Here is a 14,120-nt window from a genome sequence, read left to right as displayed (position 1 = left end):
CCAATTTTAATAATTAAAAAATAACATTAAAAAGTAGACAATGATTAATTTTAAATTTCTTTGTATGACCTTAAAAAATACATCAACTTTCGATTCACAATATTCTGTAGACTGAAGAGTGGGTCTACACCTGTTAAGAAAAATAAGATAATACGTTTTCTTTTTAAATAATAGTAGTAAGCACAAAATATAATCTACTGTGCATTGGCAAAATGATGTATTTTGGTACTCTACCAATAGAACAGATCCTGCCACAATGCCTCATCATGCCATTAAGGTGAACCTGGATCTTCAAAGGGCTCCCAGAGCCAAAGCTCCAGCTAGTTTTACTTGAATGGAAAAGCAAGGATTCTTATAGTCCTGGCAACAAGCTGTGCCTGTCATTTGAAAACTAGGTTATCTAAATTGAGAAGCTTGTCATCAGAAAGCTGGTCATTTGGTGATGAATTCTTTTGTCATGGCAACAGGTAAAACAGAAAAGAATAACTACATTTCAATCTTGCACCAAAGTAATGAAGTGAGAGACAATGGAGTAGGGAGTGCTAAGAAGCCAAGTTTTCAGACTGTCTACAAACAGTAATTTAACTGTTGTTATTACAAATGTGAGATCTTTGATCAACAACTCAAGAGTGGATATATTACTGGAAGAATTAAATGGCATCCACATTGACAATCTCATAAACAAAATATTTGGCAGGAGAGCCTGGAAATAGAGGAAAAGAGGGACTGGATCTATAAACTGATTAGTCTAGGGAGTTCTCAGATGAGCAAATTCCCCCTACCAATGAATATGTGCAACAACTCTGCAACTTAATGTTTGAAGAACATTATGGAGGAAGATGACAACAGATTATGAGCCTTACAAATGAGCAAAAAAAAAAAAAAAAAAAAAGGGGGGGGGGGGGGGGGAGGGACAAGCCTTCATAGAGCTTGCCTAGACAATCCTGAGAGAAGTTCTGACAAGTTAGGATTATTTACAAGATCAGCTTTCCTTCGCTGCCTCAAAATAGTAAGAAATGGACCAAGTGGAGTAAAATAACAAAAATCAACAAAAAGTGGTTAGGATATTTGATATAATTCTAGAAATGCTAGCAATAGCAGTAAGTCAAAAGAAAAAAATTAAGGGAATAAAGACAAGTAAAGAGGAGATACAACTATCCCTATTTGGTGATATTATACTTGAAAAATCCTAGGCAATCATCAGAAATACTAAATGAGACAATTAGCAACTTCAGCAAACTTGCAGGCTACAAAATAAACCTTAAAAAAATCAACAAGATTTTTATAATAAAAACAAAACCCAAGAAGCAATAATAGAAAGGGAAATTCCATTCCAAATAATTTTTGCTGTTGTTATGTCAGTAGCGTCTAATTCTTTGTAACCTTATTTGGGGTGTTCTTGGCCAAGATACTTGAATGATTTGCCATTCCTTCGCCAGCAAATTTTACAGATGAGGAAAACAGAGACAAATGACTTGTCCAGGGTCACACAGCTAGTAAGTATCTGTGGCTGGATTTGAACTCAGGTTTTGTGTTTCTAGGCCTGGTGTTCTAGCCACTGTGCCATCTAGCTGCCCCTATTCCAGATAACTACAAAATATATAAAATATCTAGTACACATCTACAAAAACATGAAAAAATATGTGATTAGACTCACTAATAGATACTCTATTACAAAGTTTTTTTTAAAGAAATAAGGAACAATTTAAACAGCTGGAGGAATATTCAGTTCTCATGGCTAGGCTCTACCAATATAGTAAAAACAACAATATTATCAAAATTAATTTAATTTTAATGCTATACCAATAAAATTATCAAAGGGATACTTTGCAAACCTCTATAAAATAAAAACAAAATTCATTTGAAAAAACAGAGATCTAGATTATCATGGGAAATAATGAAAAGAGGTAGGGACAAAGGAGTTCTATCTCTTCTAGACTTCAAATTATTATAAAGCAGTAGTCATCAAAACTAGTATTCATTAAAAAATAGAGAGGGCAGCTAGGTGGTGTAGTGAATAGAGGTCCAGGCCTGGACTCAGAAAGATCTGAGTTCAAATTTGACCTCAGATGCTTAATAGTTGTGTGACCCTGGCTAAGTCATTTGTCCCTCTTTGTCTCAGTTTTCTCACCTGCAAAATGAGCTGGAGGAGGAAACAGCAAACCACTCCAGCATCTTTGCCAAGAAAACCCCAAATGGGAGTCACAAATGGGGTCACATGACTGAACAACAATAACAAGTAAAAAGGTAGATCAATGGAGCATATTACATAAGGGAGAATCAGAAACAACAGAACTCAACAATCAAGTGTTGAATAAAATGGAACATAAATTACCTAAGAAAAACTTTACTTATTTAATAAAAACTGCTGGGAAAACTAGAAAGCAGTCTGGCAGAAATTAGGCTTACACCAACATATTCCATACCATATTTCACAACATACTCTCAATGGAAATGTGACCATAATATTAAAGATCATACCAATTAAAAATGAGAACAGAAGCAGATCACATACCTCTCACAACTATGATTAGGCAATGTATTCTTAACCAAACAAGGGAGAGAATTACAAAAGACAAAATTGACTATATGAAACTGAAAAGCTTCTATAAAAATATTTATATCAAATTTCTTTAATAAGGGTTTGGTATCCAACATATACACAATTAACATACATACATACACACATACAAATAAAAATGGTCAAAAACCATTCCCTAATAGGTGACTAACTGGTCAAAGGATATAAAACTATTAATAACCATACAAAAGAAATCCAAATCACTTGTAATAAGAGAAAGGCAAATCAAAACAATCCTGAAGTTTCACCTTACAATGTTATAAATTGACAAAGACAGCAAAAGATAGGAATGCTCAAATGAGGTTGGTGGAGCTGTGAATTAGTACAATCATTTTGAAAAGCAATTTAGAATTATACAAATAAAGTGCCTAAATGTGTTACTAAAAGTGTCCTTTGATGTAGAGGTTATATTACTAGGCTTATACTCCAAGAAGGTCATTAATAAGAAGAAAGTTTTCATATACACCAAAACATTTATAGCAGCATTTTTTATGATAGCAAAGAACTGGAAACAAAGTAGAGGCCTATCAATTGGAAAAGGGCTAAATAAATGGTGGCATTTGAATGTAATGAAATATTACATGATTATATTCCAGACTTCAAACTATTATTAAGCAGTAGTCATCAAAACTATTTAGTATTGATTAAAAAATAGAGAGGGCAGCTAGGTGGTACAGTGAATAGAGGTCCAGGCCTGGACTCAGGAAGACCTGAGTTCAAATTTGGCCTCAGATGATATAAAAAATGATCAATATGATGAATACAGAGAAACATAAAAAGATCTACATAAACTGATGAAGAGGGACGTAAGCAGAGCCAAGAAAATATACACGACTACAACAATGTAAAAAGAAAGGATCCTCCTACCCCCCGAATGAATGTTCCAAAATTATAAAGAAAAAGCATGTATGGGGACAGCGAGGTGATGCAGTGGATTGAGCACCAGCCCTGGATTCAGGAGGACCTGAGTTCAAATCTGGTCTCAGACATGTAACAGGTATGAGCTGTGTGACCCTGGGCAAGTCACTTAACCCCACTGCCTAGCCAAAAAAGAAAAAGAAGTCAAAAGAAAAAGCATGTATGGAAAGAAGATAAATGATTAGATATATCTACCTCACTGCTCTGCAGAGGTTGGAGGTCCAAAAGTGTTGTTCGTTGCACATATTCTCAGACTTTCTTGATTTATTCTTGACTGGATTCACTGCTGTATACACTGTTTTCTTTTTGTGTTCTGTGACACTGCTTTCTCAAAACTATCGAGCCACTCTTTCTCTATGTCTTTTCCTGGATCATCTACATCTCTACCCCAACACCTCACCCCTTGCCTACCACGTAGGGGCAGTCCCCAAGGCTCTGTCCTGGCTCCCTTTTCTTTCTCTCTCTATACTTTTTTATTCATGATCCCATCAGATCCACTGGATTTAATCAGTTATGCTGATTTTTCCTCTTTCTTTTTTTTTTCTTTAAAAAATAACGTCTTACATGGGATGTGGAAAGAGAGGGATCCTGGGGAAATTTATAGTGACATAAAAAACAAAAGATGTAAAAACTTATTTAAAGAAAAACATAGGGCAATGTACATGGGCAAGAAATCTAAATTTAACTCACCAAAAACTTCATAACAAAATTTCATAATTTAAACATTAATAAACAAATCTTTCAGGAAGCAAAGAGGAAGATTTTTCACACATCAAGGAAAAAGAGCTTAAATTACACAAGATTATGAAAAATGGAAGAATTGGAATTTGATATTCTAAAAAGCAAAGGAATTTGGTTTATGATCCCAAATAACTTATCCTTCAAAGCTGAACTCAACAATGAATAAAGATGGATCCTCAGAAAAAGGGAAAAATTAATTTATTCCTTCTGAAGAAGCCAGAGGTGAGCAGTTCATTTGATAGGCAAACTTATCAAGCAAAAGAAACTTTAATAAGTTAAACAAGTTCATGTAACAAAAAAAGAATAAGCAGTTAAATCAGTGCTCCCAGGGTTATTAAAACAAACAAACAAACAAACAAACAAACAAACAAACCCTCTGGAATGCCACTGAGAAACAACATGAGAATATTTACAACGGACTTCAGAAATATGGTTAATCACGTACAAAGGACATCTAACCACATGCACGGGGAGATAGAGAAAAAGTAGATCTTCAGGAACAAATCCTTATCAAGGAAGACAGGAGATAAAATAATACCCTTTTAGAAATCCTACTTTGTCTCAAAGTCATAGTACTCCCAGGTCCTGGAAAGAACAGAAATTATTTTATGGGATGGAGCAAGAAGGGGGTAGCAATCAATGGGTTAATGGATATTGACAGAGATGAAATTTACCTAGAATCTGGAACAATGGTCTTATTTTTCAGAAGAGGGAATCTGAGTTGTAATATAGGCAGTTAATAAAGACAAAGACTATACTCGGTTTCAGGGTCTGTGAAATTCTTCTCTCACTTGTGAATGAAAATTTCTTGTGATGCAAGACAGTTGAGGGAATAAGTATCTTAAGTGTTAATATAGCAGATTCCAGATTTTGCAGATGGTAAAGTGAAGGCCCTAGAATATACCAAATATTCTGCCTTTGATCTTTAATCTCTCCTTAGCCAATGGCTTCTTCCCCACTACCTATAAATATGCTCAGTCATCCTTAGTAAACCTGCATTTGACCATTATAAGCTATATTCCTCAATCACTCACCCATTTACAGTCAAACTCCAAAAAAGGATTTTTCATATTCCTTACTTCTATTTCCTCACCACCACTTGACTGAAACTGCTCCCTTCAAGTTTACTAGGCATCTTTTAACTACTTCATCTTATGGCTTTTCGCAGTCTTTACCCTCCTTGAACTCTCCACAGCTTTTGACACTGTTGACAATCCTTTCTTGCTGGATTCACTCTCCTCCTATGTGTTCTGTGTTAGTTTTCATTTTAATTATCTGATCCTTCTTTCTTTGTGTCCTTTCCTGCATTATCCTCCCTCTTCTGCCTACTGTGGGCAGTGCCCCAGGCTCTGTCTTGTTTCTTTTTTTTTCTCTCTCTCTCTCTCTATACTTTCTTATTCATGATCCCACTAACTTCAGTGAGTTAAATCATCATTTATAAGTAGATGATTCTCAAATCTATATATACAGCAGTACTCTCTCTAGGAAATTCCAATCCATTATGTCACCAAATCTCTGCTGGTTATCCTGTAGGAAATTCAAATGTAATCTGTCCAAAATAAAAACTCATTAAGTTTCTTCCTCATTGCTACCTCAAATCTATGCCTTCTCCTAAATTCCCCATTTATATTGATAGAACCAGTCAGTTAATCTAAAAGTACTTCTTAAGCACTTACAATGTGCCAGGCACTGTCCTAAACTCTGGAAATCATAGAGGCAAAACAGTACTAAATCCTCTGATGAGGAGACAACACGCAAACATTATGTAAATACAAAATACATATGGAATAAAAGGTAATCTCAGAAAGCACTAGAATTAAGGGAGCCTGGGAAATCTTACAATCTATTTTCTCAAATATGGAATTATCCTTGACTATTACTTCTCTTTCTTTCTCAGCCCTTATATCTAATAATTGCAGATTCTTGTTGATTCAATTTCACTAACATCTCTGTATCAGTATCCTTCTCTTTAGTCATATATACCCTCTCCTCTGGTTCTGGTCCTCATTATCTCTTACCTAGATTACTGCAAAAACCTCCTAACCACTCTTCTTGCCTCCAGTCTCATTATTCTTTAATTCATTCCCCACAAAGCTGCCAAGCTGGCATTCCAAAAACATAGATGTGGCCATATCACCTCCCTCCCTCTGCTTCAAAATCTTACTGTCTCTAAGACAAAATGCAAACTCCTCTTGTCTGTCATTTATCTGGTTCACTTCTCCTTATACAACTTTCCATTTTTGGCAAATTGTTTGGCTAACTTTCTTCCTTTTATGATATTCCATTTCTTGCCTCTCCACCCTTGTACAAGTAACCTTCATGTCTGGAATGTACTCCCTTCTCACCCAAACCCCACTGAATGCCCAGCTTTCTTCAAAACATAGCTCAGGTGTCACCTTCTATATGATGGCTTTCTGGACTCCCACCTATGAATCCCCCCTCCACAATTATTAGCATTTTCTCCCTCTTTAAGTGTCTATTTACTTATATACTTTTGTGGCCCCAGTGCCTAGCATGGTATCTTGACCATAAGGAATGCTTAATCAATATCTGATGAATTGAACTGAAGGCATCTGGAGCTTCTTCCAAAGTTCCAAGCTTTTTCCTTCAGGAATGAATATTCCTGGAAATAGGGCCCCTCAGAAGGTATTTCAACCAAAGAAAGTTGGAAAGAAATTTAATCACATCCTTACTTGGGCTAGACAAAGGAGGGGATGAGCTTTTGTCTTTCAGAAAATTGTAGGAACATTTATGTGCAAAGGCCACAAACAGGAGATTAAATTCTAAGAGTATCCTAGAATAGGAAAGGAGCAAGGAAGGAGACGCATTAAATGAACATTTCTTGGAAAAGGATGCCAGGGATGTTTGTTATTCAAAATAAAAGAAGATTAGGGATCTGCAGTACAAAGGGATAACTTATGTATGCTGGACAAAAAAAAGGAAAAAAAGATAAAAAATAAGAATAGAATCGAGGAACATGAGCCTGGCCTGAGGGAGCAGACTGGAGTAGATCACTCTTAGGCATAGAACACAAGACAGAAATAATTAATAATAATGATGATGATGATGATGATGATAAGTTTGCAAAGTACTTCACAAATATTATCTCATTTTAACCTCACAACTACTTTGGGAGGTAGATTCTATTATTATCCCCATTTTGTAGATGAGGAAACTAAGCCTGTGAGAGGTTTAAGTGACTTGCTCAGGGTCACTGAAAATATCTGAGGCTGGATTTAAACTCAAATCTTTCTGGTTCTAGGTCCAGTGCTCTATCCACTGCACTACCTAGCTGCCAAAAAAAGGTCCCATACATGCCAAAATATTCATAGCTGTACATGTTTATCATATAATCAGAAATGAATATGATATAAAACAAAAGGTAATAAAATGAAATTTTTAGAGAAAAGGAAAAGGAAATCTCTTATGTGGAGAACTGGTTGAATCTAAGATGATGAATAAGTACTGTGTTTACCATCAGGTAGGATAGTAAGGTGGACATGTGCAACAGGAGATAGAAAGCTGCTGCTCCCTATAACAACAAATTTAGATATCTATAGCTAAAATCTGTTGTTCTGAAAGTCTTTTCTGGCTGGACCACCAAAATAATTTACTTCTTCCTTTTTTGTAGTTTTGGTCAGACTTCCAAGATAAGCTAATTAATGGTGAAGTTCTATTAGTTTTCTCTTTAGTGAAGGGAAAAGCATGTGCTAGTAACACACTAGTTAGGATTATGGTCTGGTACAACATTACTGCAGCTGATGGTTACTTTCCCAAGAAACAAGTCCCCATATGAAAAGGAAGTTCTCAGGTATTGACAAGTTAAGGGAATGGTTGGTATGACTTCAATAATAAGCAATAAAGATATACAAGAGTACATTGTTCTGATTTGCTCTTGTTTGTTTTCCATGTTATAGGATCAACTAACTTATATACACTTTCTTTATTTTCCTATTTGCACACTTCTGATATTCTAGCATGACCATCACTTTCAAAAAAGTATAATTCTTTTGATTTCCTAGAAAGAAAACACAAAATAGCTGACATGGGAAGGACCTTAAGTTCAGGACCTTCTGAGGGAAAAAAGTACCATATTCTACAATGATTTGCTGTAGATCATGGAGCTGTAATGAATTAGTAATATACATTATTTCTTGAGGGTTGAAGGTGGCTTGGAAAAAGTCCACTATAGGAAACCTCATTGCTCAGTACCAAGTACCAGTCAAACCAGTACTTTATAAACCTCAAAGTTTGTTATACACAACCTCATTTGATGCTTACAGTATCCCTATGAGACAGATAATTATCTTTATTATCCCCTTTATTCCTAGTTGAAGAAACAGCTTGTGATTACAAAACTAGTAAATGTCTGAGGCAGGATTTGAGCCCACATCTTACTAGTTCCAAGTTCAGTACTTTTCCCCTCTAAGCAACACTGCCTTTTAGCATAAAGATTTAATAATCAATGAAATTCTGTACCTTGGAAAAGGAATGGTTTAAGGAACATGGTTATATAAGATTATTATTCTCTAGTAAAACTTACTTCTTTCTAATATAATGATACATTTCTATCCTATGAAGTTAGATTTTCAATCCTTAATTATTTTTTGCTACACTGTATCTTTTGACAGTCGAAATTCCATTCTTCTAAATAAAATGTTAGGAAAAATGCTTGGAAAGTGCTATCTTTTCTATAAAATACTACTGAAGACTGAGGGATTATCAAAGAGTGATTTTCTGATTAATGTGTGAGAGAAGACCTTAGGCAAGGCAACCCATTTTAAATTCATCTTTTCTTGATTTAAAAAAAATGGGAACGGTAATTGGCACAAGGTTGCTGATTTCTCAATTCTCTAAGGCATTATGTAAAACATTTCACATTATTTGGAATGTTTTATAAATGGTTGCTACAATAAAAAAAGGTCATTATTAAATGTATACTTTACACAACATGCTTCTAAAGACATTACTACATTGTTTTCGTGTTTTCTTAAATTTTGTTCCCAGCTAGGATCTGAGGGGAGAGTTATGGAGACAGTATGATATAACTGAAATTGGAGGAGATTGTAGAATAAGAAGCATCTTTCCAGATTAGCCATCAGTTTAGTCAGGTTCAGACAGACTGGTCTCCAGGAAAGTCAGGGTTAGTGGGAGGAGCAGTGATTGGTCAGGCTTGGGGGATGGGATTTCCAAATCTCATTCATGTCAAGTAGAGTCTAGTCCAGCATCCTTCGTATGCTGAGGTGTACCTCTTTGGTGCATTTCAGTTTGCCTGTCAGCTCATCAGTTGTTTTTTCAAGCTTTATTGCCAATTTCAGTAAATTCAACAAAGGTCTCTCTGCATGCTTGAGTTCACTGGGTACAACGTTAACTGCTCTACAAATTTATCTTCGTTCTGAGAATACTTTTCTTCAGGAACACTAAGATTCTGAACCAGATAAACTTATCTGCTCATCTTTCTCCTGAAGATGGGACTCAGGCAGCCAGTTCATTCCAAATTTTTTATAATCATCAACAACTTGGGGCACCTCCTGCTTCCTGGGCACTTCTGTGATGTTCTTATCCTCTTTAACTTGGATTCCCTGGAGCCTCACCTTTTCACCTCTCAGAACCAGACTTTCAAATGACCTTCATACTCTTTTGTGCTTATTAGATTTCTCTCATGGTCTATGTTTCTCTCTCCAAATTCCACTAGAAATGCTAAGACTATTTATTCTATAATCATCAAGCTATTGCAGAGCCTCAATTTGATGTTTCACTATTTCTACGGTGGTGACACTGGCCGTAGTGCCTGCTGCACCCTGGTTCCCACTCTTACTATGCCTCAATGTGGTCACCCCTTCTCAGCTCATAATCATAAATATTATTCTCTATTGCTGCTTATTTATAAACTTAAAGTATCTTCATTTTGATACTTAAATAAATGTCTAGTTTAAAATTAAAAAGATTTTGGATGTATTTAAATGTTACAGTATTAAAAGCCTGAAATCAATCTTTTCAGTTGAAATAAGTTTTGTCTTGTTAATAAAAGATCACAATTGTTCCTGAGGAACTACGTCCCCAAAGCAACTGAATTGTGTATATGCCCTTTGACCTGGCAAAACTGTTACAAAATCTATTCCCCAAAGAGATCAAAGAAAAAGGAGCAATATATACAAAAATATTTATAGCAACTTTCATGGTGGCAAAGAATTGGAAACTGAAGGGGTGCCCACGAATGAATGGCTGAACAAGTTATAGAATATGTATGTGACAGAATGTTACTGTATTTTAAGAAATGATGTATTTAAAAAATGTATTTAAGAAATGATGAAGGTGATGGTTTTAGATAAATCTGGAAGACTTGTATAAACTGATGTAAAATGAAGGGAGCAGAACTAGGAGAACAATTACAAAATAACAACAATATTGTAAAGACAAATAACTTTGAAAGGCTTAGGAACTTTGATCAACAGCATATAATGAACCACAATTTCAGGAAGCTCATGATGAAACATGCTATACACACCTCAATATAAAAAAGGTGATGGACTCAAGAGTACAAACTAAAGTATATTTTTTGGGGGCACATAGCTAATGTGGAAATTTGTTTTGCTTGACTATTTATATTTTTAACAGGTTTGAAAAAACCCAATATTTAAAGATAGTAGCAACAGATTTCTGGAGCGTTTGGAAAGAATAATTCAGAATCAGTGTATAAAGAGTAGTATATTCACTTGAGCATAGTAGGCAAAATGAGGTCAAAATTAACATAACAATTTCCCTAAAATAACATAAGTTTAAAAAATAATTAAATGTGCAAAACATTATCTCTTCAGCCCGTTAAGATGAATACAACCATCCGAAAAAATGTGGTCTTACATATCCAATTTTCACTAGATTTTTATTATAGAGATTGTTAGACTGATGTTGCCACCATACTGCCACATCTTTTTCTAGATTTTTAGGCAAATATAAAAGCTATAATGTGTGCTAGAACTTAAAAGTGCATACGTAATCCATATATAACTCAATAATTTGTTACAAGTAAGAGGCAAACTATATATTGGACTGTCACAGTATGGAACCTGAATGTCTGCAATATTCTTATTCCAATTTAGAAATAGTTCATTACTCTTGTAAATAAAGTATCTAAATGCTATTTACTAGTTCCTTTTCAGCTGAGAATTTATGATTCTATTGAGGGCCAAAAAAAATTGTTTTCTCTCACTAAATTCTAGGTTTGTACCTAGAATTGATGTAAGATAGAGCTTTTTTTATACAGGAAAATGAAAACACTTCTCCATTGTGTTCTGCTTCCACTGAAATTATGATATATAACTACAGATGAAATTATACTTTGGTGAAATTAAAACATTAAAATGTGCTAAGTGTAAAATAGGTCAAAACCATAAAGGTTTGTGAAAGAATAGCAATGACGTTAAAAGAAACAGCACAGTATAGTAGATGGAGTGCTGGTCTAGGAGTTGGGAAGAAAACCTGGATTCAAATCCCACCTCTGATGCTAGCTTGCTGGGATAACACAGGTCAAGTCAATAAGTCTCTGTAAAATCTTATATGGAAATATGTAAAATTCTTGGAAAAAAGAAGTTTTTAAGAGAAAATAGATCATTATGCATCTAATATTTTCCAAGGGAAAGAGCTGCTTTGAGTATCTAAGTATGACATTCTTAATAAAGTATATTCTCAATATAAATTAACAAAATTATAAGTATAAAGGATTAGACTCTCAACCTTTTGTAAACATAACAGGACATAAAACTGCTGGAAAGAATATACTCCCTGTTAATCTCTATGTTCTTTAGAAGCTCAGTTCCAGTGCTATTTCCTAAGCAAACTCTTTTGAAATTTCCCCCATTGTGAGTGCTCATGAAATTACTTCAATTTATTTATATTTAACAGCCATTTGCAAAGTGCCTATTGGTTAAAAGAAAGGTGCTAGGATACAAAGACAAACTAAAAATAGTTCCCTGCCCTTAAAGAATTTATGATAGAAGTATAAGTAAATACAAAATATGAGAGAAGCAGGAAAGGCCTGGAATAGGAGGAAGCACCTGAGCTGAACCTAGAATTCTGAGGGATTCCAAGAAATGATGATGGAGAGCATCCTTGGTTACAGTGGCACAGAGGAGAGAAATCGACTATTGTATAGAGAGTAGTAAGCAGGCCAGTTTGCTGGAACAGAGAGTGCTTGAGAGGGAATAATTTTAAACTTCTTAACTGGTTATTAAAAAATACATAAAATACATAATAAATAAGACGAATGTCCTAACAGGGCAGCTAGATTGCACAGTGGACAGAGTGCTGGCCCTGGAGTCAGGAAGACTTGAGTTCAGATCTGGCTTCAGACATTTATTAGCTGTGTCATCCTGGGCAATTCACTTAACCCTGTTTGCCTCAGTTTCCTCATCTGTAAAATGAACTAGAGAAGCAAATGGCAAACCATTTAAGTATGTTTGTCAAGAAAACCCCAAATGGGGTCATGAAGAATCAGACATGACTGCAATGAGTGGACAACGACTACGACGACAACAACGAGATGTCCTAATTAGCTACTATTTTGTAAAGTTCAATTTTCACTCCTAAAGATGACAAGTCGTTACTGAATTTTTAATGTATAGTACATTTAAGAACATCAAGCCTATTCTTAATAGTATGAAACTAATGAATACAAAACAGAAAATATACATTTGTGTAAATTTTTATGATTGACCAGTAATGCTGAAAAGTACATTATTCAAGAATATGAATAATGACATAACCATTGTTCCTACTCTTAGTAAGTACATAAATTCTATAATAAATAGATTAAATATTTTTAGCAACACATGAGAATTATCTACCTTTGAAAGTGGTCTAAAGAAAGGAAAAATACCATTAAAAAGGATACAAATTTTGGTACAATGGGATCAGTGATTTCAATGCACGGCTTGCATTTATAGCTGTAGCTCGAACCATAATGGGAAGGATTTTTCCATTTACAATAGCACCATCAAAAAGTGGACCGAAGAATGGAACCTAAATCATAAATTAGAAAGTTATTTTAGAGTTTAATGTATTCACTAAAATATTAACAATAAAGGAGATAACAGCATTATCTGCATACAATACTTTTAGGAATATTAGTCTGGTATTTTAATTGTATTCTGTGATAATCAATACATGTATTTATATAATGAGAAGAGAACAGGACTTGGAGTTAGGTGACCTGATTCCAAATATTACCTATGATACTAGCTCTATAACCATTGGCCAAATCACTTTTTCCTGGGCCTTCATCTGTACGTGGAGATAATGCTCACAGTGACTGATTTACAGGACTACTGTGACAAAGAACTCTGTAAATTTTTAAATATTACATATACATTACTAATAAGAAGACAATCACCCTCCCCCCCAAAAAAGAGAAGGCAGAATTCTACAGAATATCCATGTGAAAATATTGTAATAATAATAATAATGATAATTAGCATTTATATAACACTTCAAGGTTTGTAGAGGACTTTATAAATATTATGTCACTGGATCTTCACAAAAACTTTGGGAGATAGATGCTCTCATTATCTCCATTTTACAGATGAGGAAACGAAGGCTGACAGATGTTAAATTACTTTTCTAGGGTCACATAGCTAATAAATATCTAAGGCCAGATTTGAACTCAGGTTTTCCTGACTCCAGGTTCTATCCTTGATCCACTGTGCCAACTAGCTGCCTCTTTTCGTGCGTGTGCATGCGTGTGTGCATGCGCGCACGTGCTAATGCAGAGAATATTCAATTTTCTACCACCACCAACTCTTTAATTTTGATTGGGTGGCTTTGGCCAATTCTTCCTAAGGTTTTTTTTGCCATGGCTTCTCTTGTGGAAGGCTCAGACAATAAA

At 34.9% G+C, this 14,120-nt stretch overlaps 1 protein-coding gene across 6 annotated transcripts in view; it reads right to left on the bottom strand.

Annotated features, from left to right (window-relative positions):
• The window catches only part of RALGAPA1 (Ral GTPase activating protein catalytic alpha subunit 1), a 311,896-nt gene that overhangs the window by 33,278 nt on the left and 264,498 nt on the right, over positions 1-14,120 (bottom strand). For all 6 annotated transcript variants that reach the window (XM_027847457.1, XM_027847458.1, XM_027847455.1 and 3 more), the window contains one exon: positions 13,131-13,258. In XM_027847457.1, the coding sequence (XP_027703258.1) occupies positions 13,131-13,258 (128 nt within the window). The remainder of the gene's footprint in view (positions 1-13,130; positions 13,259-14,120) is intronic.

This window comes from Vombatus ursinus, unplaced genomic scaffold (genome assembly GCF_900497805.2).
Source record: "Vombatus ursinus unplaced genomic scaffold, bare-nosed wombat genome assembly UNPS02015406.1, whole genome shotgun sequence".
Lineage (NCBI taxonomy): Eukaryota > Metazoa > Chordata > Mammalia > Diprotodontia > Vombatidae > Vombatus > Vombatus ursinus.
The sequence above is the reverse complement of the archived record's forward strand: the minus strand, read 5'-3'. Positions and strand labels throughout refer to the sequence as shown.